This window comes from Biomphalaria glabrata, chromosome 1, assembly GCF_947242115.1.
Source record: "Biomphalaria glabrata chromosome 1, xgBioGlab47.1, whole genome shotgun sequence".
NCBI classification, from domain to species: domain Eukaryota; kingdom Metazoa; phylum Mollusca; class Gastropoda; family Planorbidae; genus Biomphalaria; species Biomphalaria glabrata.
In genome coordinates, this window is record NC_074711.1 from 40,555,016 (window position 1) to 40,579,627 (window position 24,612).

The window sequence follows — 24,612 nt, forward strand, 5'->3', positions numbered from 1 at the left end:
ATATTTAGGCTAGCAACTATTGTATTATTCACCTATTCACCAGAATACTAAGTAAACAGATATTTCCTTGGGTAATGGAATTTTGTTGATTACTAACTCTATTATAGATAAAGCTCTTTACCATCGCCAGTTTAACACATTTCTAAATGAGGTAGAGTAACATGAACTGACAAACTTAATGAAACAATGAATTAATTGAATATCAAAAAGAAGTATAAATCTTTATTGTGATAGCATTTCAAAATCGATTTTGACAAGAAAACTGGCATTTTTTAAAACTTAGTATTATAACATGTTCAGTTGTATGTGTGTTTCCATGACACCATGTTCAGTTGTATGTGTGTTTCCTTGACACCATGTGTATGAATGCTTATGAATGCGTGTTTGTGATGTAACTCAACAAGACTAGGCTATATTTTATAATTCGTCAAAATCAGATAATTAAATATATTTCCATCATTACAGTTAACAAAATTTATTTGTGAAGTTCTCGTCTGTACGTGAACCAACTTTAAACAAATGTACAATAATTTTTTTTACAATATCTAAAAGCAACGACATAATTTCCACAAATTTCAAAATTGTAATATTACACATTGGGTAGTTGTCTACAAAGAGATGTTTGCTAAGAATAAAGGCGTCTAAGAATGGAAGGATCAAATTAGGTAATGTAATATTGAATATTTTAAATTTCATTTTTTGGGACGAAACTACTTTTCTATTCTTCAATGCTTTGTTCAGTTTGATTTTGATTGTCACATTCAACACAGCTATAACAATCAACAAGAGTATCTTATCATACATATGTACTTATATACACAAAACATAGATAACAAGCCAAGTGTATATGTGTAGGATCAACCTTCGGAATCCTTTTTGCTGATGAGTTCTTTTAGAAAGCTAGCGAGCTCGTCCAGTTGATAAAATTCTGCCTCAGTCAAGAGTTCTCTCCACGTTGTGTCACTCGGAGGCAGAGTTCCCTCCCTGATACAGCCATCACGTAGGTAGTTGAGAACATAGCGGAAGTGGGTTCCATCTCTGTCGATGAAGAAACTCCCATCGGGCTCTGTTTTGAATTCATGGCGACCACTGAAAAATTGTTTACAAAATGTTTTAAATAAAAGTATGTAGCCATTTAATTCACCACTTTTTAGCCTTTACAAAGGCTTAGTGGAAATAGGAATGTAGGTAGCTTATCCTTGAACTTAATGGGAAGTGAAATAAACGATATCTAATAGCATGTAAACATATTTACATTTTCTACAAATAGAGAATGAAAGATATTGATAAAATCATCTAGTTATCAAGACTTGTAAACAATTAAAAGAATAAGCAAAATGACCAAACATACTTTGTAAATCTATTACTTAACCTGAGACATGATATTCTCTTAAATTATACACGCAGCATGAGATTCATCTATAGATTCACAGAGGCTAGTGCTCTGTCAGTTAATTCTTATATCGCAGTAAAAGTGGGTAGAAATTAAATACAATTTTCCCTTTCATACTTTACAATGCCAGGGACAGATGGTGTGAACCTCGCCTTTTTCTATTACCTTTTTACCTTCACCTATCCCATAGTCTGTTGGACCGTTAGGGCACCATGCAAGATTCGTCGACTGTCTTTCTCCATTCCTCTCTGTCTTTTGCCTTAGTTAGAACCTCTTTCAATGGCGGATCCGTCCATTCTTTTATGTTGTCCTCACATCGCTTTCTCTGACTGCCTCTTCTTTTTTTTTCTGGTACTGTTCCCTGAAGGAAGCTCTTGCTAGACCCGAAGATCTTTTAATATGGCCATAGATTTTTAGCTTGCGTTTTTTTTACGATAGTTAGCAGGTCATCGTGGGGTCCAATCGCTGCAGTAACCCTGTCTCTAAGCTCTTGGTTTGTGATGCGGTCTTTGAATGTGATACCTAGGATCCTTCTGTAGCTTCTCAATCGCATTGCTAGGATACTCCTCTCTAGCTCTGCAGTCTGCGTCCAAGACTCGCAAGCATATAAAAATGTGGCCATGACCAGGGAGCGCATCAGTCTGATGTCAGTGCTATATAGAGACGGTTAACTAGCGTGCCATGTGGTCAGCACAACGACTCGTAAGAACCCTTAATATTAGTCTTTACCTTGATTCGAATAACTGACTCCTCCCTATTTTAGAATAACTGACTCCTCACTATTTTAGAATAACTGACTCCTTACTATTTTAGAATAACTGACTCCTCCCTATTTTAGAATAACTGACTCCTCCCTATTTTAGAATAACTGACTCCTCATTATTTTAGAATAACTGACTCCTCCCTATTTAAGAATAACTGACTCCTCACTATTTTAGAATAACTGGCTCCTCCCTATTTTAGAATGACTGACTCCTCCCTATTTAAGAATAACTGACTCCTCACTATTTTAGAATAACTGACTCCTCACTATTTTAGAATAACTGACTCCTTACTATTTTAGAATAACTGACTCCTCCCTATTTTAGAATAACTGACTCCTCCCTATTTAAGAATAACTGACTCCTCACTATTTTAGAATAACTGACTCCTCACTATTTTAGAATAACTGGCTCCTCCCTATTTTAGAATGACTGACTCCTCCCTATTTGTACAACTCAGTCACCACATCCTTTAATAAAGAGTAGTGCTGTACTCTATAGATTTGTGAAGAGAATAGGTTATCTTTTTTTAAAAAAGTGTGCATTACCTGAACATAGCTGCAAACATGGAGTTCGGGTCTTTAGTTAAGGTCAATAACGATGTTGTGAACAGATTTCCACCTATATCCAGTTTAATGCGGTTTTCTTGAACTTTACATAGGTCAGACATTCTCTGAAAATCGAAATTAAAATATCAGCAAAACATGCATAAATATTTGACAAAGCTCTCTCTCTCTCTCTCTCTCTCTTTCAATGATAAAGTCATATACTGTGCGTATATATTTAAAAGATGCAAAAGTCTTGTAATGACATAAAAATCCTATTTATTTGGCCACCAAATGATTACTGCTAAGCTTTGCATGGCCTCCTACACTTTCTAGATTTGTTCACGGCGAGCGGAGAAAAACATGTCATATTTTTTGTTTTAATTTTTTTAATCAATTCCTCCTTTATGGCGCTGATGGTAGACTATAATTTCTCATTCCAGTGCTTCTTTTTTCCCAACTGTCAGTGTCGATTTTGAATGCGCTTCATGTCGCGTTTGCATACATTAGTCAGTGGGCGACATGCGGCTCTTCTACCTTCTATTAAATCCCCATACAGAATGTCGTAAGGGAGTCGACCTTGTGGCCTTCTGAGAACATATCGAAGCCAGCCAAGGCGTCTCGTAATAATATTGCAGATGAAACAAGTTTAAATTATAAAGGAGTGGGGCGGACACTGAACTTTGTGGACACATACGGGCCATTAGAGTCAGTACGTTTGTTGGCCTAATTAGCTTGACTGTCATAAGATCTCCCTCATCCTCGTATTCAGCGGACCATCTTTTTTTTTATTCACAAAAGAACGATGGTACGTCACTCAAGATAAGCTCTGGGGTAACAAAGACTGATAGACTCGAGAGAAGCTCTGGGGCAGGGCCGGTCCTAGCAATTGCGGGGCCCTATGCGAAACGGATTGCGCGGGGCCCATTCTGGGTAGGTATAAGCATAATAAGTGAAAATTAAGATTTTGTATTAAAAAATAAATTCGTCTTTGCATTTCATACATTGTTAACTAAGTGCAAAATCACGATCAAATTAACTTTACTTTACGAGCCTTGTGTGTAGTGAAGTCATACAGTAGATCATCAAAATTCTGTTTCCTACATAGATCACGCTCAATAGCAAGAATTGCCACATTGCTCAATCTCTCTTCGTGAATTGTTGACCTTAAGTAATTCTTGATTAGTTTAAGACGCGAGAAACTTCTTTCACAAGATGCCACAGTTACAGTTCAAATCTCAGCTTCAAGGAGTAAATTGCAGTGTTCACAATTCTGTTGAAGCATTTTATCCTGTAGCCATCTTCAGCTTTTCCAGGTGTGAAGTTTTCCACAGATTTATCATACTGCCTTTTCCTTTGACGTTTGGCTGGAAAGATTGCAACAACATCCATGTTTCCAGCCAACTTCTTGTCGCTGTCACAAGAAAAAACAACAGGAAGAAACTTAAAATGTTCATACACAACCACAAGCTCTTTCACATTAACCCTTATCTGAGAGATACAGATAACATCTGCTCGTTGTGACTTATGTCTGGAGTACAATCCAATATCACTGCATTCTTGATGTCTCGAAGGATAGAATTCACAACAGCATCAGCTACTACAGTATTAAGTTCGTTTTGACTCTTCTTTCCCAGGTAACGATCATGAATTTCTGCATTGGTAACACGTCGAAGATGTTCCCCCATTGCTGGATTCAACTTTGCGTGTAATTCTACTACAACTAGGAAATTCCCATTACTTGGCTTTTCATGTCTTTCAATGGTCCCTCTGAAAGCTAAATTGCGCTCCGCTAGAAATTGTAAAATCGCAACTAGTCTTTGTAAAACTTGACTCCAACGTTTAGTTTCAGACTAAAGCATCTCCTGGTGAACTTTGTCAATGCCTGCTTTTTTTTTTATACTTTGTCTTGCTGCAGCTTCACAGCAACTGGTATGGCGTCTAAATGCCTTTGCAATTTTTCATGCTCTGCTAGCCTTGTGTTACAGCTTTGCCACTGGTCAAATCCTTCATTTAAAAAGGAAATTTTTTTGTTTTTCCAGTAGACTACAGTAGAAACAATAGATCTTGTCTGCTGACACAGAATATATCAGCCAAGGACGCAAAAAACTTTCACCATCACTAAGGTTTGGTTTGCAATGCACTTAAGAGAAATGTCTACCATCCTAATTTTTCGGAAAATTCTCCAAAGTAATCTCAGGTGGACTTTTTTGTAATAAATAGTCAATACAAGATCTTATCATTTTTTTCTAGACACATGGAAGGATAATACAGATTTCTCAATGAATCGACCACATTTAGCTCATTTTCTATAACTACATGTTGATCAGTTATTACATTATTGCCTTCATTTCTTACAGCATGTTGATCAGTTGTTAGTGTTACATCATTTTCTTCTTCTCTTACGACATTCACAACTGCAGTTTTTGCATTCTTCATACACTCTGTTTCAGCTGTCTCACTAGAAGTGATTATGTTCTCATTTTCGGGTTTTGATCGTTTTAAAAACGTATTCTAGTTCTATTGGAACTTTCGTTTCGGTTAAAATTCGCACTATTATTATATTTTTATTTAAATATGAAAGCTGACAATGCTTTTTTTTTATTCGCGTAAGATTTGTGTTTTCCATATAACAACTTTGTCTATTTTTCAGGAGCTTTTAGTAACAATTTCCACGACTTTTTCTTACATTGTGCATCATTATGCAATTACAGATATACTTAGCGCGGGGCCTATAAAAGCGCGGGGCCCACTGCGACCGCATAGGTTGCAGTGGCTTAAGACCGGCCCTGCTCTGGGGTAACAAAGACTGATAGACTCGAGAGAAGCTCTGGGGTAACAAAGACTGATAGACTCGAGAGAAGCTCTGGGGTAACAAAGACTGATAGACTCGAGAGAAGCTCTGGGGTAACAAAGACTGATAGACTCGAGAGAAGCTCTGGGGTAACAAAGACTGATAGACTCGAGAGAAGCTCTGGGGTAACAAAGACTGATAGATTCGAGAGAAGCTCTGGGGTAACAAAGACTGATAGACTCGAGAGAAGCTCTGGGGTAACAAAGACTGATAGACTCGAGATAAGCTCTGGGGTAACAAAGACTGATAGACTCGAGAGAAGCTCTGGGGTAACAAAGACTGATAGACTCGAGAGAAGCTCTGGGGTAACAAAGACTGATAGACTCGAGAGAAGCTCTGGGGTAGCAAAGACTGATAGACTCGAGAGAAGCTCTGGGGTAGCAAAGACTGATAGACTCGAGAGAAGCTCTGGGGTAGCAAAGACTGATAGACTCGAGAGAAGCTCTGGGGTAACAAAGACTGATAGACTCGAGAGAAGCTCTGGGGTAACAAAGACTTATAGACTCGAGAGAAGCTCTGGTGTAACAAAGACTGATAGACTCGAGAGAAGCTCTGGGGTAACAAAGACTGATAGACTCGAGAGAAGCTCTGGGGTAGCAAAGACTGATAGACTCGAGAGAAGCTCTGGGGTAACAAAGACTGATAGACTCGAGAGAAGCTCTGGGGTAACAAAGACTGATAGACTCGAGAGAAGCTCTGGGGTAACAAAGACTGATAGACTCGAGAGAAGCTCTGGGGTAGCAAAGACTGATAGACTCGAGAGAAGCTCTGGGGTAACAAAGACTGATAGACTCGAGAGAAGCTCTGGGGTAGCAAAGACTGATAGACTCTTTTTATTCGATCTTGTTGCAGACGCAGTATAAAAAGTCATAGAAGATAAAACGTCACTTTATTTCTTTACTTTTAAAAGACTGGTACTAATGGTATAACATTGTCCCACCTAAACTCCGTGGGCACCAGTTGGGAGTAGACTTTGGAAGTCGGAAGTGAGAGAGATGTGTGGAGAGAGCCGCCGCCCTGTGCGGCGTGGGAGGACCTAAGTTAAGTAAGTAATACTATTATTGTTGTTTTATTTTGCTCGATAAATACTTACACGTGGAGTTATAACTTTAGTTGTTGTTTTTATTTTAAAAAAAAAACACCTTCAAGCCAAGACCAATCGTTATAGAAGGCCTCAACACTGACCTACAACGTGCAGTCCCGTGACGTGGCAACCAGCTATTGGTCTACATCTGTCCATAGGTTGTGATGTTGCAGATCAGTGTTCAGACCTTCTATAACAATTGGTCTCTTTCAGGCCCGCCTTGTCCGCACAGTTTGAGAAAAACGGATCAACACCAAAAAGTGTTTTGTAACCTTTTATTTATTTTTTTTAAATTTATGATAAAGAAAGAGAAGGGTGTAAGTAGGTAAGACTACACTTTAAAAAAAAATTAAATCGGCCATCATATTGTGTGGACCAGTAGCTTCTTCTACCTGTAACCCAGTAATTGCAGACGACGTAAAGGTCAAGCTGCTCTTACACCGTGCTGCCGCACTTATATCTTCCTGAAAACAGCCGTTCTGTCTCCAGATAGACCTCAAATAGCCTGAAACAACCTTGTACAAAGAGTAAAAAAAACATCTTTATCTGGCCCGTACTTACGGGAGTGTTCAAAGTCTTCTATTACGCAGGACATTGAGGTCTTAAAGGCTAAATAGTTTTTTGTACAATCTTCAGCCAGTAAAATATTTTAGAATTCTCTTTGACTTCATTAAAAAATAGAAGTCTGATCTCATCTCGCGTTCTTTATTTTTCTCAAAACATGAAATGGAAGATGCGAAACAAACACAGTTTAAGAACTATCCATCGCTCTTATGATAGGATTGTTCCCCTGTGCTCTGAGCTGTTCTTAGTCTGCGCAAATGAAGTATTGGTTGGCAGGAAATCGTGTGGCAGCCGCGACTCCGTCAAGACTTCGAAGCGGATCTCACAGTACATCCCGAGACTCTAAATGCAAGGCAGGATCTTAAAGAGGTCATAATGGGTCAATTCGCAAATTAACGATGTGCATTCTTAAATCCGGGCTAGTGTACCACCTCTTTACTGTTTCTACTGTGACACAGGTGGGTATCGATATTCCATATTATATTCGATACTTTTTCATAATTAACACCAAATGAATTACCTCGCAATTTTTCCTCTTTTTTTTTTTCATTTATAAATTATAAATGAGACTAAATAACATATATTTTTAAAGTAAGGATTTAAAAAAAAAAAACTATAAACCCCAGCTTTTCCTGGTAGGCCTATTTCATTTTGTTTTTTAAACTACATTCACATCTATTTCATATCAATAAGTTAGTCCAATCTCTTCGGAATGTTTATTTAAATGTATAATACTTTATATAAGCCAACTTTTCTTTAATAAATTGATATTTGAAAATATATTACAATATTCATTTATCCATATTTAGTTCTTTAATTTAAAACAAAAGTCTATCCTTCAATTATTTATAATTATTATTCAAATAATAATTTTATATGCTAATTTTATAATAATTATTTTATATGCCCAACCTGTGATCGCAGCTGTGTATCAAGGATTGGCCTCTTTAGTCACACAAGAAGTTGCAAAGGGAAAAGATCGTCTCGCGAGACGTAAAATGCCACAGAGATTATTCAAATTCAGTTGCAAATTCTATCATAATTTATAGATCTACCTTTTGAAATCATGTATAGCTTTCAACAAAAAATTAAAGAATATTTTAAATAATATAATGAGATTTATATAGAGGCCTATACAGAGGGAGACAGAGAAAGAATGACCTATTGAGACAAAAACTGTACATTTATATTTTCAACTAAGTATAATATCTACCTTAAGTTCTTCCTGGAATCTCATCTTTTCAACCTCAAACTCTTCTCGTCTTAGTTGCAGATCTGACTCCAGTTCTGCAATCTTGTTCTCTGCTTCGAGTTGTCTTTCTTGAAATTGACTTTCTAGCTCTAGGCGTCTGCTTTCGTATTCCTGTTAGGAGATAACATAGCAAATAACAAACATGCGTCTAAATATCTCTAGGGGAGGTGTAATTTGTAAAAATAATAAAAGATGCTGTAAACTTTGGCCCATTAGGTCATTACAAGCTTCAAGCTTTTCTGCCTCGTATGTCTCCTTACACTTTTAGGAGAATATAACCTATTTTTTTATTATTTCGCCCCCTCCTCTAGTATGTTGACCGATTTGGTGGGGTCAGGAGGGGGCAATGGTATCAATCCCGCCCCCCCCATACACTTTCGAGTGGGGGGGCGGTCCAATTTATTTGTAGAAATCAAGCTTGCTAACAGAATCAATTAAATATCTATATGATTAAAACTTGTTATTGATATTTTAACCGATCTTTATATTATGTCGTTCCCTGTTTACCGTTTGGGGATGGGGAGGGGCGAATATCTCTACTGCCCTTCCCACCTAAACCATTTGAGTGGGGGGGGGCGGTCCTACTTTTATGGAGAAATCATAGTTTGTGAACAAAATTAGTTGAATTAATCTATAAATTTTATATTATGTCGCTCCCTTTCTGGTATCTTGGTCGATTCGGTGGGGTTGGGGGGAGGGCGATTGCATGTACTGCCCTTCCCACTCTAGCCCTCTGAGTGTGGGGGGGGAGCGGTCCTATTTTTATGGAGAATCATAGTTTGTGAACAAAATTAGTTGAATATCTATATAATATAAACTACGTATTGATATGTGAACCCATTGTATATTATGTCGTACCATACTCTAATCTCAAATTTTATCATTAGTAAATTTAAATGAAAAAGGGTTGCACCATGTGGGAAGGGCGATATATGCAATTGCATTTCCCCCATCGGACAAACCAATACTTTTTCTTTTAGTATTATAGTTAAGAAATTACAAAATGTAAAAAATCTGCCACTAATATAATTTATATATACTATAAATTAAATTCTTATATCGAGTCGCCCTACTTTTTTTTTTATTCTTTAATGCCAAATGCAATCTTTAGCAGAAATTATTAAAGGAGCGAGGATTAATCGTTTTCATTCTACCGCCCCTCCCATTTCCAGAGTTTATGTAATTTCACATGAATTTATCATTATTATTTAAAGAAAGACTTTGCATTGGAAAAGTTAGAACTCAAACGAAATTTTTCAGTATAAGAATCATGATTGAGATGAGTTCTAAACCGAAAAAAAATACATTTATAGTCGCCTTTTCCCAACCTTTACTCAATCGGATATTTTTCTAGTTAAATAAATTTGGGACTATAACTCACAACTTATACCACAACGTTATTGAATATTATTTATCGAATAATTTTTTTTCGGCGGCGATCCTCAAAGCCAAAATCTAAATATGTGGGGTATCTTATCTTTTCAAGGAACAAATCGGTTTTATTTGCAATGTATTAAGGGCCTATAAATTCATGTTAGAATATCTTTCAAGTACAATATTTTTCAAAAGGTCCTTTTTTTTTAATAGTATGAATAATGAGCTTTAGGTCAGAAGAGTGCGTTTCTGCAGTGAAAAATGCCAGAAAACGCTTTTGGCTTCGGGGCTTCGCCCCGAACTTCATTAATGAATAATGAGCTGTAGATGTCAGGAAAATGCGTTTCTGCAGTGAAAAATGCAAGAAAACGCTTTTGTCCTTTCGGGCTTCGCCCCGAACTCCATTGATGAATAATGAGCTGTAGATGTCAGGAAAATGCGTTTCTGCAGTGAAGAATGCAAGAAAACGCTTTTGTCGTTGGGGCTTCGCCCCCAACTCCATTGATGAATAATAAGCGTAGATGTAAGGAGAATGCGTTTCTGCAGTAAAGAATACAAGAAAATGTTTTTGGCGTCGGGGCTTCGCCCCGAACTTCATTGATGAATAATAAGCTGTAGATGTCAGGAGAATGCGTTTCTGTAGTGAAGAATAGAAGAAAATGCTTTTGGCGTCGGGGCTTCGCCCCGAAATCCATTGATGAATAATAAGCTGTAGATGTCAGGAGAATGCGTTTCTGCAGTGAAGAATGCAAGAAAACGCTTTTGGCGTCGGAGCTTTGCCCCAAACCCCACTAGGGAACCTTATAGCGTTGCCCCACTTTTTCGCTTTTTAAAATTCTCATATATATGTGTGTGTGTGTGTGTGTGTATGTGTGTGTGTGTTCTGTACACACGTTTATGCATAGGGTTAGGGTTTACTGGGCGTTAGGGTTAGGGTTTGGAAAAAAATCGACCCCCCCCCCACTCCAAAGTTCTGGATCCGCTAGTGACGCCAGGAGGATAGATGTCTACACAGAAAGTGAAGCAAATTTAATCGGTCACTGGCTAATCCCTTACTAAAATTTAGCCTTCAACATTTTGAGAATGCGTTTAAAAAGTTTATATGCTCATTGTTTTCACTTTGACTAATTTAATTCTTCAGTGCAGAAGGCGAAAAGACAACATAAGAAGAATTAGATGTGGCAAAATATACATGTCGCAACTGGGTTGGCGTGATGATGTCCTGTGAAAAACTAGTCCTGTGAAATATAGCACTAATCCGTATCTTCGGAATTGAAGACAATGTCTATTATTATTATTACAGTGCTAAATAGGAGTGCACTAGAATTATTAACCTATATAGTTTTATAAATGTCTACTTCTGTATTCTTTACAACGTATACACCACAACGCTTGCTATTCATTAATAGGCCTCCATTGTATAAAAATCGAATCAGACTGTTTTTTCTCAAGCTAGAATCTACATCTAGTAGGCCTACATTCCAATTCCAGCTACCACTTTGTTAGCAAGTGCACGTACCATGAAATACTGTAATTTATTATAGTTTACATAAACAAAGACAGTAGCTTATTAATATTATTATGATTAGTTTAATTAGTTATTATTTCTTAGTGAACGTTAGGCCTTCATTAATGTCGGTAATTTAAAGGTACAGTTCTCGCTTTTTTAAATATATTTTAAATGAACAAATGCCAACTTTCATTTTTCAAATACGGAATATGTGTTTCTCTTCAATTCAGTAAGCAATTATTTTTCGTTATTTATTTGTGTATTGTCGTTAATGTACATGCAGGATCAAAATAAAAATTAATCAATTCATTACCTTTATTTTATCTTCGCACCTGGCCACTTCTTCGTTAAGTCGAAGTTCTTTTAGTTCTAATCTCGTAGCCAAACGTTCCGTGACGGACTCCCTGGAGCAGACTTGTCTCTCGCGCTCTCTCAGTTGTGCCTCTCTAGCTTCGATGTAGTCTTTAGCTCTCTGTAACGAAAATGCATATTGCAATAACAGAACAGCAGCTCAAACTCTATACTTACGAAATATTTAAACACACATTTTTGGTCAAAGGAATGAGTAAAAAGTTCAGACCTGTACAAAGATGTTGAAGTTCCCATGAAGTTTCTCCAGAAAGGTTTTTCCGATGTAATCAATTTGTTCATGGATGTCCAGTTCCCAGGGCGTTGTCACGTCATCAAACATGCTGTTCTCTATCAGATATCCGCGAACTTTAGAATCTTCTGGTACTTCCGTAGAATCGGGAGACCCGAGCCATTTCCCTTCAGAGTCCAGAGTTTCCAATGCAACCACTGGGCGCGTGAAGTCCGAGTCCATGTCCAAGACAACTCCGATTGATTTATCCCGACAAAATAGAGGCCTCCATTCTGCATCCGCTTCTGCCTTGGCCCACAAGCGAGATTCCTGGCTCTTTGGAATGGCGTAGAGTTGTCGGGCCCTGAACTCGATGTAGCCGACCTTCTCCATCTTGCTAAAACGCACTATATGGAAGTCTTCTGGAGGAGAGCTGCTAAGCATCACTTTGAAAGAGTTGATGTTGTGTTCGATCTCCGGCCCTCGGGCATATTTGTACACTACCAGCTTCATGGCTTTGTTTCCATCGGCGATGCCATACCACTGAACTAGAAGTCTCCATGCGTCTTCGTGGACGACGTCCACTGTGTGGGCATAGTCCCTCCTGGTCACAATCGGCCCTGGCGGTGATAGGGCCCTCTGGTTGTAGTACTTCCTGGAGCTGTTGATGCCAACGAACTTCTTCAGTTGCTCCAGCCACTCGGCTACGATCACGTACCAGAAGTCACCTTCAACCAGCGGACGGTCCAGGAGGTGTTCAAGCACGGACTTCTGCGAATCTGGAGGGAAAGTGACCGTCGTCGCCGCCGTGGGGTGAGCACTGTTGGCTGCAGCCGCCCCGGGTGGGGACGATGCCCTGACTCCGGCCACGGCCGCAACGGGCAGCCCAGAAGTGCTATTTGACGAAGGCAGCGACATTCCGAAACGGCGCTCACTGTGTGCTTGGCGGTGGAAAGTGGTCAGAGTGGAGGGGAGCATAAGGTGATTCTGGGAATAAACACAAGAGCCTACATGAGCACGTGACTGTTGTGGTGTGTGCTGGTGGACGCGTGCCAACTGCGCAGAGTTTACCTGTTGCTAACAGAAATGATGGCGGTATCTGCCTGAACTTTAACCTACACTGCATGTACTAAAAATAGCCTAATGAAACAGCACGTGCATTTGTTGACAAACACATAACCCAATATAAACTTTGATTATAGAGCCAACTTTAATTACCTTTTAAATGTTTCGCAATAGCTTCTTTTTAAATTTCACTTTAATATAATGTCAAGCGCTTCTAAAAAAAAAAGCGAATATAAAAAAATTCAAGACCATACAGATAGAAAAAAAAAGTTTATAAATATAATGAAAAAAAACAAAAAAAAAAACAATGAAATAATTTTGCATCGTATGTCTTATAAAACTAAACCTAATTTTCAGTATTAATACATATCAAAAATTATTATTGGGTTACAATATTTTCATTCTTACCTGTATTTAGTTTAGCTTTATTAAAAAAGATTAAAAAATGTTGTCAAAGAATCAGTAGAATCTTCAATGAAAACTTTATATACTAGGATCGCTCACCGCACGTGACGGCGGGACCAGAACGAGGCTATTTGATAAAGGGCCAATAATGACGTCAGTCGATCTCCGCAGAAGTTTTTTTGTTTTCAAAACTACTTTTTCTCTTTGTTCTGTTTGCCAATAATGTCAATGGAAGTCTGGACATTCAAGACAAACATTCAAAGGTTACGTTGAATGGAAAATAGAAGCAATGGAAAATGAGTATTTCCTGAAAAAAGGGGGCAGTTCAATCTAGTAGTATGTAGCATGTTCTTAAAATACTTATTATTTCAGGACGACTCTAGGTTGAAGCAGTGGCGTAGCGAGAAGGGTGATTCTCGTGCTTGTTAGATGGTCAAACATCATCAGGCTTTCTGTTTGACCATCTACTTAAACTTTTTTTTCTTTGCGCCCTACCACCCGTTCTGTCAACAACACTACCAGGTGACATGAAAGGAGTACGGAACAACCGATTGGTAAAAATATTTCTAATCGCACAGATTTATTATTTTTAGTCTAGATCTATAACAAATTTAATTACATGACTGATCCAAACTAAGTGATACAACTTCGCTTAATATAAGCTTTGTTGTTCTTTTTAAGTATTTGAAAAATATTTTCTTGTTATAAGCAATTGAAGTGCTCAGTGGCTAACATGTCGGCCTTTTATCATGAAGGCTCAAGACCTCGAGTTTGACTTCATACTCGAGCAACTCTTTTGTTTTAAACTAGCTTTTGAAAAGGCAGCACGGAAACCTTCTCCCAGATACCCCATCACGGTCTCATCCCCCCTCCCTTTCAACTGGCCCACAAAGTGATTGAACAATACCGCACTTTCTACCAGGCTTTCTTACCGACAACCTCCGAAATAATCTACAAAATTCTCTCAGGAGGAATACGTGTTAAGGCCTATGAAGTGTGGTTATCACAAATTGACTTGTGGGACATACAAAGTTCTATTTTCGATGACCTTTTCACTTGTGAGGGAAGTGCACACCATTTGTGTACATTATGCATTTAGCTATAATAACAATAATATGCTTCGTAGATATTCAGTTTACAAACAAACAGAGCTCCTCAAAATGGCGATCACGAACATATTTTATTCAGGTTTTCAAAAATCCTTTCCTACATTAAATTGTTAGGGCAGCTAACTACTTTGTGTTCTTCTCTTTGTATTTTTTAGATTGAGAATGAACAAATCCCTTCATTTCGTAAACACGTTCATAATGTTTTGTTATACTCCTGTGAAAATTTGGCAGAATCATGTCTGGTCATCGTAACTGTACTTGGGTATTTGGATTGTATAACATAGTTGAGCATGTTAATTAGAGACTGCAAGTCTGTTAAGTCATTGGTTATTTCAACAAAGTCATTCAACCTGTTCCATGTTCTAAAAGCGCTAAGGAAGAAGTAGGACTTGTGCGAATTTGTTCTGACATATGGAATAAGACATTGTACAAAATTGTTTATTTAAATTTCAAACATTGCGGCTTGGTCGAGGCCAATTGTTCAACTGATCGCTAGGATTTCGGTGATGTTCTTTTATCTGACTATCATTTTTTGAGTTTTAAAGTGTGCAAATCCTTTTTTATTTTTTCAATGAGATCCATCATACAATCATACAACAGTGTTGAAATTATTCACAAGTAAAAAATGTAAAAAATACGTTAAAAAAAAAGTTTATATTAAGCTTGTGTCAACTATTTTGAATCAATCATGTAATTGATTTGTAATAGATCTAGACTACCAACGATAAATCTGTGCGATTGGAAATATCGTTACCATTTTTTTTGTTTAGCGCAATTTCATGCTCTTATAATGCTCAATGAGCTATGGTTCAATCACGTGTGTGGACTACTTGGAGGGGGTGAGGAAGGAGGAGGGTATCTGGGAGAAGGTTTCCGTGCAGGCTTTAAAAAAAATAATTTAAAAAATGCTCGACTTGAGTTCGAACTCAACTTACTTGATTGAAGGCCGACATGCTTTCAACTATTCATAACAAGTGCTGATGAATATAGACGGTTTTATAATTATCTAATGCTAGTATTAAATTTTTAGGCGACTATCTAATTCTCTACACAAAGCTTATCCCCTTTTAGCTAGTACTGTCTCTATATAAACATAATTAATGTATAAATTAATTGATAAACTAATTGGTCACTTTTTAAATGAATAATTACGCACAATTTCAACTTGATTCGAGAATGGGAAGCGGGAGAAATAACGTGCAGCTTACAATTGTAGACCCAACAGACAGACAGAATGACTTGATAAAAGCTTTGTAAATATCAGAGGCAATCTAAACTGAATTACAAAAGTTATGAATTTGCCAACATTATGATTGAGACTGATGACCATGTGTTTTAGAAGTTCATGTTACAACACACAGTGTCTTGATGTTTCATCCTCTTGGTAGCAGAGAGCTATTTTTGCATCTGAAATACATTGGAGCGCAGAATGGGTAAAAGTACACCCTGAGGAACTCCAGTACAAGCTTACTACCTTTTAATGGTACTGATACTACACTAAATAAAATGGCTCATTGTCTACTTGTCTTCAGCAAAACTAAACACAAACTCATTTTTGAATAAACGTTTCCCCAGCATCATGTCATAATAACAGTGTCTTTATTGACATCAACATTTTAAAAATTAAAACCAAATGCATCGATGAACTTATAAGTTATAAAAAAGTCATAAATCTCTGTTTCGGGATTTGACCCTATGATCCTTGGCTTGACACCTGAGAGCTTTGACAGTAGGCCATCGGTCTGTATGAGTGATGAATACGCGGAAAGAAGTTTCCTCTTTGTAGTGCCACATATAGATACGTTTCGACTGACCTATATATTTTGTTTACATCCCATTTTCTCTTTTTTAACTATATTTATACTAGCTACTATACAGTGGCGTAGCTACCAATGTGCGGGTGGTGCGGGCCGCACAGGGCATCAAGTGGAGAGGGGCACCAAAATTCCCCCAGTGTGTATTAATTTCCTATTTCCATGAGCGTTTCAGTAAAAAGGACTAATTGTATGGACACGAACAAATATAAACTACTGTATTTTAAACATGAACTAACGATTTATAAACTAGTTATGTCGCTATTTTGTTTCATCTCTTTGACTATTTCTTCCATACAATGTAAGCTATAGAACAGTTTGAATCAAATTTACTAGATTTATTTTGGACACACGGTACATGTTGTTACTACACTGATCAATGCTCTGTAATATAAAGAAGAAAAAGAAGATAGGCCAACCTTTTTTACTTCATTGTTTAGTACACTGGTTTAATCTAGATATAGAGTTTACAAATTTATTACTAATCTCTAGCTCTAAACAATTGTCTTAGTTTATTCATTTCTTTATGATTCTTTATAGTTTAATTTTGGAAATAATTCTATTGTAATGTCAATATTTTTAAATAAGCTAACCTTTGTTTTCTACGAGTTTTTTTTAAACTAACTAGTTAATTGTAATACTGTAAAGTAAACAAAATGATGAACAGTGCTCAAGACAGACTAGTCTGGCTAGCTCCTCAAAACCATTTTAAGCTCAGACGGAGAAATCGGCATCTCTGATTGAATTGGATCAAAGAGTGTCTTGGAGTTAGTAAAATTACTATCAAAATACGATCCACTCTTGAGGGAGCATGTGCTTCGAACTAAGCTTTGTTCCAGACCGAATACATTCTTGTCTCCACAAATAAGAGAATCAGTACAGAACCTCAAAAACGTATTGGCCATAAGAAAAAGATGCCTGGTGAGAAAAGTGACGACTCTGTACTTACACACAAAGAAGAACTACGAAGGGAAATTTATTCTACCTTGGACAGGATTTTTCAAGAAATAATCATCCGATTCGAGCAACTTCATGATGTAGCAGATAGGTATGAATTTTTGTCGCCTTCCCAGCTATTAAATCCTCAGGTCGAAATCAATCTCGATTGTACTCCTATCGACATTGATGAAAACGAATTTCTGCTGGAGCAAAAGAGGCTTCAACGGTTTGTTAGTTTCATCAGAAGCCTCCGAACTTCCAAAACAAGGACCTGTTGAGCTCTTGAAATTTATAAATAAATATCAGCTAGATGATTCAGTCCCGAATATCGTCCTCATGATTCGCATATTTTTGACTATTGCGGTAAGTGTCGCTACATGCGAGAGAAGTTTTTCCAAACTTAAACTGATCAAGAATTACTTGCGATCAACGATGACAAATTTACGACTTACAAGTTTGGCCATTTTGTTCATTGAACAAGAGCTGGTGAAAAAAAATGATTTCGATAAAATTATTGATACTTTTGCCAGCAAAAAAAGCTCGTAAAATTCACTTATAGTATGTTTATGTAAAAGTGATTTTTTGAATTAACAATATTTGATTAATATATAAATAATTTTGAACAAAAAAGAAGGTTTTACTATGTTATTATTTAGTTAGCTTTTTTTTTTTGGGGGGGGGGCGCATCAAGATGAGGTCTCGCACCAGGTATCATATACTCTAGCTACGCCACTGCTACTATATCTTAAGACTTTGCATATTAAATTATAATAAATAGAAATATTTATCATTGACATCATTTCCCTAATCAAATTCCTTTATAAAATGTTAAAATAGATACTTTTTTGTGTTAAACTATTCCGTTTAGAAGAGGAGATGAAGAGGAGAGAAACATGAGAGAAAGAGAAGGAGAGAAATGGAGAGAGCAAAAATATAAATAGTGACATACACATACAGTGCACACACAAACACACACACTAAGATTTGTTCGTTCGTACCGTGAAATAAAAATACACTATCTGGCATGGAGAAGGGGGGTAAGCCAAGGACGATCTTGCTGCACCTGTACATGTGCTCACTCTGCTAGACCTGTGTGCTTGTGATGTGCTCACTCACTGACCCGCACATAGCAACACATGACGAACACTTACACGATTCACAATAGTTTCCTCTCAGTTGATACTTAGTAGCTGAGTGTATTCCAAGAGAGCAACCCATTCTTGTGTTCAGAATTAAGAACAAAGATCAAGATGGTATAGTATACATGTACCTTTTGATTTTCACACAACATTGGAATGTATGTAGACCTACATGTTCACCTGATGCAAAGTGAGTCTCCATACTTGTTACATTAAGATTGATAACATGATCACTATTAATGTTGCATGCTTTTAAAAGATCTCAGGCAAATGTTTAGAGAGAAATTATAACATCTTGTGCAATGCCAAATAGTTTATATACATTGCTACATTTATTATACCTTGACTAATATACTGATTTACTCAAGGCTTCTACTGTTGTTCAAAAAGCAATGTAAACATTCATTGTTCATCAAGTAACGCTTTGCTAATTTTTAAAAATATATTTTGACACATAATATAGTGATGTCTCTTATACACAAGAATGTCCATATTTAATTCCTTACATCAACACTCTACAATGAAATAGTGTGGTGGGGCGTGGGGGCTGAGTGGTTAAACGCTTGATTTCCGAACCTAGGCGTCCCGAGTTCGAATCAGGGCTATTTTTAACATTGTGTTGTATCATATAAGTCAACCCAACTCTGGTAAGTACCTAACATACCTTGGGGAAGTAAGGGAAGTTAGTGGTGCTTTCAACAAGACACCTTCGTTAAGCGTCGGTCATAGAAACAGGTGGAGCTTTACATTATTCACTTTTGTAGAGCGCAAGGTACACTGACCTGTACATTTACATCTGTATTTTGTGCTTTAAAATTGAAAAATTGGTGTGGTACAATTCTGGGTCCAGTTAGTTAATAATAATTATACGGTGGACTGTGGCGATCAAATAACGAGAATGATATAGTGGGCTGTTACGTTCAGTTAACAATTATTTAAATAACTATCATATAGTCGTTACAATATCAAAATGTATGAGTTTCCTTTGTTTAAAATCATTCTTTGCACTCCTTGATTTCATTGTGATTGTAAACAGGCCAGAAGAACACTAAATGTAGCTAGTTCCTGACCACCGCTCTGACCATGAGTGAGTATAATATTGCCCGGCTCTACAACCCGGTCAAAAGTTGTGGTGAGTCCACGTGTGACGTCCACTTCTACGAGTTCATCTACTGTGTCGTCGTCCCTGGGACAGTGGTCCTGTTGTTGGCCTTGATATTGGCAAGCATCATGTGCTGTAAATCAAACGCTTGGTAGGAACCTTTAGGAATGTAGGAATTATATTATCTAAGAATTTATTAAATTAATGTTCAGAAAATGTGTGCGCATCATCTTCTAAATCTAGATTAAAGGCCTATCATTTGAATATGATAAAATCATGTAGATATACTCTTTCGGTTAATCAGACTTCTTTATCTGGGGGGGGGGGGGGGGTATAAAAATGTTCCATTTTTTTAAATCTAAAATTAAGTAGTTATTATGAGAAAAAAAAAAGGTCGCTCTTTTAAGTTGTGTAAAGGGGGGAGGTATTGTCTTGTAAAAAGAATTAATGCTCTTGTTATAAATCTGGTGTCATCCAATCTATCTAACAAATCAGTGAAATGTATCTGCAAGCCCATAAGGTCTGATGGGTGTAGAAACTAGTAGAAAGTAGATTGTATCTGTTTTTCGATGGTCTACGATATGCCTTTCGTTCGGGCATTCCTTTAGTTAACTGTTCCTGACTTAATTTCTGGCACATTTCAAATCAACGTTCTAAATCCATGGAGAAACAAAGATATAAAGTCAGACAAACTTTAGAACTAAGTATGATGTTTTATCCTATCTTTGACAGTTTATAGACTAAACAATGAATTTATTCACTTAATTGATAAGTATACAAAGTGTATTCATTTTATAATTTTTTATTTACCAGCAAGTGTAAAAAGAAAACTACCACGCAATCTCAAGCAGAGTAAGTAAAGACATAACCTTTAGCTACGTTCTAAAAAATGTCAGTACTCAGTGCTAGCCAATAAACCTAATTCGATCTAAATTAGTGTATGAACTTTTCATTTATAATCAAACATGTAGTGACATACATATTTATTTGATCTGCTAAAAATGTCATTTTCCATATAAGTACCTATTGACTGCGGACAAGGTTTAAAGAATTGAATTAAAAGTTAAATTGCATCTTTTTCATTTTCATCTTTTCCAGTGAGATTCAAATGGAAAATTATAATTCTATTCGCCGTGCTTCTGCTGGCTTACGTCAGATGTCACACAACCGCGAAACACCTATCATGGGCAGCAGAGCAGGTTCTATGACGCTGGATCGACCCAACAGACGAGGAAATAGGTACAGGGACTCCTGTCAGTCTGCACCTGGAACTTTACAGAGGTGACGATGCCATAAAAATCAATGTCAATTTTTTTTTTTGACATTTTTTTCATGGGTTACATAGGTTAAAATCTGAGTGGAAACTGGAAATCTAGTGGGTATTTGGTATTGAATATATTTTTCCTGCCCTCATCATGGCCTATCTATTTTCATTACAATTTGATCGCCGATAGTCTCACTTCAACTAGACCTAACTTAATATATTCCTCTATTAAACATTTATAGGAGATTTTTTTTTGTTTTTAAATATTTTACCTAACAGGCAACATAGAGGTCGACATTATGAGCAACTGAATACGGGATCTTATTTTCCTTACGCCAATGACAATGAGGAGTTGCTAATGCAGTAAGTAGTCACAACAGTTAGATCTATGATTCTGTATAAAATGAAATCGCACGTTTTAATACTATAGCTCATACATTTATAACTATGCGTCAAAAAACAAATGCCACATACATTTCTTTAAATGCCACTTTAGATGCCAGGCTAGATATATTAAATCAAAAAAACGTTATCAACTCTTTATCTCCTAATTGACGATACCATCGTTGATTTGACCTCATTAAATTAAAATTAATGTTTAATTTTATAAACTTTATTGGGCATACATTCTCCTTTAGTTCTATATCAGATAAAATATTTTTTTTATAACAAATGACTAAGCTATTGAAGCTTAATCATAACATGATCGTAAAATAGTAATGGGCAAAATGAAGAATTCCGTCGAAACTTAGGAAAATAATTACGGAGAGAAAGAGTTAATGCAACCACATGACTTCAAAGGCCTCAAAAAATTAGCTGGAAGACTAAATATCAAAATTCAGGTGAGGGGAAAAGGTAAACAAATTAAAGTAAGAGTGGAACTTGTTTTTCCCCCATACTGGCGGTACGAACCCCCCTCTACATTAATCAAAGCCTATCCTGTGGTCTCATTTATTATTTGTAAATTATTTGTATATTACTAAAACAATAATATTGTTTTTCTATATAATAAATGAATTGTTAATGTAGGCTATGCATTCTCTCTGATACAGCCAATCAAGACACAGCCAACTCACTGATGTTGATGTCCCATGTACACCACCGCCTCCACCAGCCTACAGTCGACATTCTGATGTGTTTTCGGGGTATTTTCTTTTTATCTACGTATACATTTATACTTTGAATATTGGACAGATGATGCAAAGGTCCAAGGTTAACGAGTGTGTCATGTGCTGGTTATATGAAACATCTTTAAACTATTTGGCACTAAAATATGAACCAGTAGACTTTATCGAAATGTTCAGGTTATAAGTTACGCTTCGTCTATCTCTTAATAGTTCCATTGTCATGCGATGGGCCAACTTTGTTTTAGTATCAGGTAAAATGCAAGCAAGAAAAAGTTCTTTGACGGGCCTATAAAAACAAAAATACACAAATTTAAAATTAGGTTGAATGATTTTGGTTAAAATTTTGACGTAAATTTTCTTAAGAGTTAACTGAGGTGGGTTTTTTTGTCAACCTATTACTGACACAGCTCTTTCTAAATTTTGTGTTTAAAAAAAACTGTTCACAAATATACTAAGATGCAAACATTACACACCTTCAGTTTTACTCAACCTTAGAAGAAGTTGACTTATTTAAATATCTAGGATGAAATATAACAAAAGATGGAGGATCACTGAAACAGATAAAAACCAGTTTGAGCGTTGCATCCGCCATCATGAGTATACTGTGAAGAAGTAACATCAGCTTCCAAGTAAAATTAAAGCTGTATTCTTTGCTAGTGGCCTCCACATCCTTACGTGGTGGTGAACGTTGCACATTGAGAAGAAATACTACTGTAAACCGTTGGGTATCAGATACAAGCAAAAGAAAACAAATGATTTTGTACTTTTACAAATCAACACTCTGGCTGGCAAAAATGAGGACCTCCTCAACACTGCGAAGAGACGAAAGCTGAGCTGATTCGGTCATACTGTAAGACTTAACTAACTTGCGAAGGTCATCCTTCAACGTACAGTGATGAGAGCATGGTCTAAATGAAAGCTGGCTAAACAGCGGGATAGAATGGACTCTCATGGGTTTATGTTCAGAAAAATAAAAATATTATATATATGTAGCAAAATATTCATTGTAAATCACATTTACTTTATTTTATTAAAGAGGCTTCTCCTTCTTATCAAAAGAGAATGAAAACGATCCCATGTTTTTATATTTCGTGTTTATCCTGTGATGGCCGAAGTGTCCAATCTATTTTGAACCCAGTCTATCCTTGAAAAGATCAAAACAAACACATCCACACAAAGAGATCTGTACTTTACACCAGCTACAAACTTTCTCTTGTTTATCCATTTCTTTCCAGAGCTGACTTTCTTCCGTCCAACGTTCGTGCTAGTGTAAGATATGACGACAGCCCAGGTCAAGACGAGGGCAAACAACTTCTTCTGTAGAACGATCCATAGGGCCTGGCCGCCCTGACCTCCGCCTAGGAACTCAAGCAGCTACTTTAATGCCATCAATAAAAAACAATACAGAAATGGACACTCGACTGTGTTATTTGTTTAGCTGGCCATGAGACTTTTATGTCAGGCACCACTTTCAATGTCTCTCAAGAATTCGATATCTATGAATCTCCAGAACAATATAACTATGTCCTAAAGCTAATTCTGCGAGGAAAACAACAACTAACAAGGACAAGGAGACATAATGGATAAAAATAAACAAAACAAGAAAATATGGTGAAACTAAGACTATACCTATTTCATTAGAATAGTTTACGGCATTATTTATTTGTTAATACTATACATAATATAAATCGACTATGTGGCAATATAATTCAGTATTGTGTTCTATATACATTGATTGTGTTCTGTGTAAATGTGTTTTGGTATTGCATGTAGGTCTGTGAATTTATTTGGAATAAATATTTCATTCATTAACACTGTCAAAGAAAAGTGTTTCGTTTATCTGAGAGAGACCGGAAGTGAATAAGGAGCAAGGAAGATGAAAGAGAGTCAAACGTGTGTCTGTCTTGAGAGAGTGAAAAGTTCTCAATATTTTTTTTTTCGAACTTAGAGTGTTATTCGGAGGATTACCTGGTCCAAGCCTGGTCGTGTAGCATTTGCTCTGGACCAGGGGCGGACTGGCTATATGGGCAAACGGGCAAATGCCCGGTGGGCCGGTACCAAATGGGCCGGTCTGGTCGCGACCAAAGAAAAAAAAATTAAATGCTGACAACTTTTTAAAAAAGTGACAGCAGCAAGACACAAAGGCCCGAACACGTTTTCTTCTTTTTTTTTTTTTTTAATTATTATTACAATTAATTTTGTTTGAAATTCAACAAGAATAAATTTTAAGAACTACACTATACACTGTACGTGTAATCATTTGTAAAACGTTAGACCGCACTTTCTGCTATGCACGAGCGGCATGGCCTTCAACACTACTTTGATGTCTTCAAGACTGTGTTTGGCCTGATCATTTTGCTGGTCGGCATGGGCCTTTGATGGCACTCCTATTTTTGTTTTACTCCTTCCCTCACCCGTCTTTTGATGGTTCCATGAAAGTTAACGAAAAAGAGGGATGGGAGAGGTTAAGTTAGAAAACAATGATATAACGCTGCAAAAGGGGAGACAATTAGCTCGTTAACAAAACTTAATAGAAGTTAACTTAAACACATACACACAGCCGCGAAATTGCAAACCATCCAACTTATTCATAGCACAATATGGGTATAACTGTATAAAGTTCTAGTTTCTGCGATTTGAAAAGAAGAAAGTAAGTTTCTTGTTGTTTATTTGTAATAACATAGATATAAAAATACTACACTTAAGGCTTACAAAAAAAAATAATTATTTA

The 24,612-nt window shown here is 36.8% G+C and overlaps 2 protein-coding genes across 2 annotated transcripts; one reads left to right on the forward strand and one right to left on the reverse strand.

The window, feature by feature from the left end:
- Positions 1-200: 200 nt before the first annotated feature.
- Positions 201-13,511, reverse strand: LOC106072168 (uncharacterized). The gene is made up of 6 exons (XM_056036584.1): positions 13,391-13,511; positions 11,918-12,904; positions 11,651-11,809; positions 8,415-8,564; positions 2,703-2,827; positions 201-1,089 (listed from the first exon to the last, which is right to left on the reverse strand). The coding sequence occupies exons 2-6, from the start codon at positions 12,893-12,895 to the stop codon at positions 858-860; spliced, it is 1,644 nt and encodes a 547-aa protein (XP_055892559.1). The 5' UTR covers positions 12,896-12,904; positions 13,391-13,511; the 3' UTR covers positions 201-857.
- Positions 13,512-18,285: 4,774 nt separating this feature from the next.
- Positions 18,286-23,695, forward strand: LOC106072171 (uncharacterized). Its single transcript, XM_013232504.2, has 7 exons — positions 18,286-18,578; positions 19,425-19,641; positions 20,304-20,342; positions 20,589-20,771; positions 21,034-21,117; positions 21,807-21,899; positions 23,117-23,695. Exons 2-7 carry the CDS (start codon positions 19,472-19,474, stop codon positions 23,202-23,204), a joined length of 657 nt encoding a protein of 218 aa, XP_013087958.2. The 5' UTR covers positions 18,286-18,578; positions 19,425-19,471; the 3' UTR covers positions 23,205-23,695.
- The last annotated feature ends 917 nt before the right edge of the window (positions 23,696-24,612 follow it).

Excerpts from the sequence above, each read along its gene's own strand:
- LOC106072168 (XM_056036584.1), bottom strand. The coding sequence starts at position 12,895 with ATGCTCCCCTCCACTCTGACCACTTTCCACCGCCAAGCACACAGTGAG. Across the intron at positions 11,810-11,917 it reads ACTTCAACATCTTTGTACAG|AGAGCTAAAGACTACATCGA; the intron begins GTCTGAACTTTT and ends TTTTCGTTACAG. Across the intron at positions 2,828-8,414 it reads GATTCCAGGAAGAACTTAAG|AGAATGTCTGACCTATGTAA; the intron begins GTAGATATTATA and ends TTCGATTTTCAG.
- LOC106072171 (XM_013232504.2), top strand. The coding sequence starts at position 19,472 with ATGAGTGAGTATAATATTGCCCGGCTCTACAACCCGGTCAAAAGTTGT. Across the intron at positions 20,343-20,588 it reads ACCACGCAATCTCAAGCAGA|TGAGATTCAAATGGAAAATT; the intron begins GTAAGTAAAGAC and ends CATCTTTTCCAG. Across the intron at positions 21,118-21,806 it reads AATGAGGAGTTGCTAATGCA|CCAATCAAGACACAGCCAAC; the intron begins GTAAGTAGTCAC and ends TCTCTGATACAG.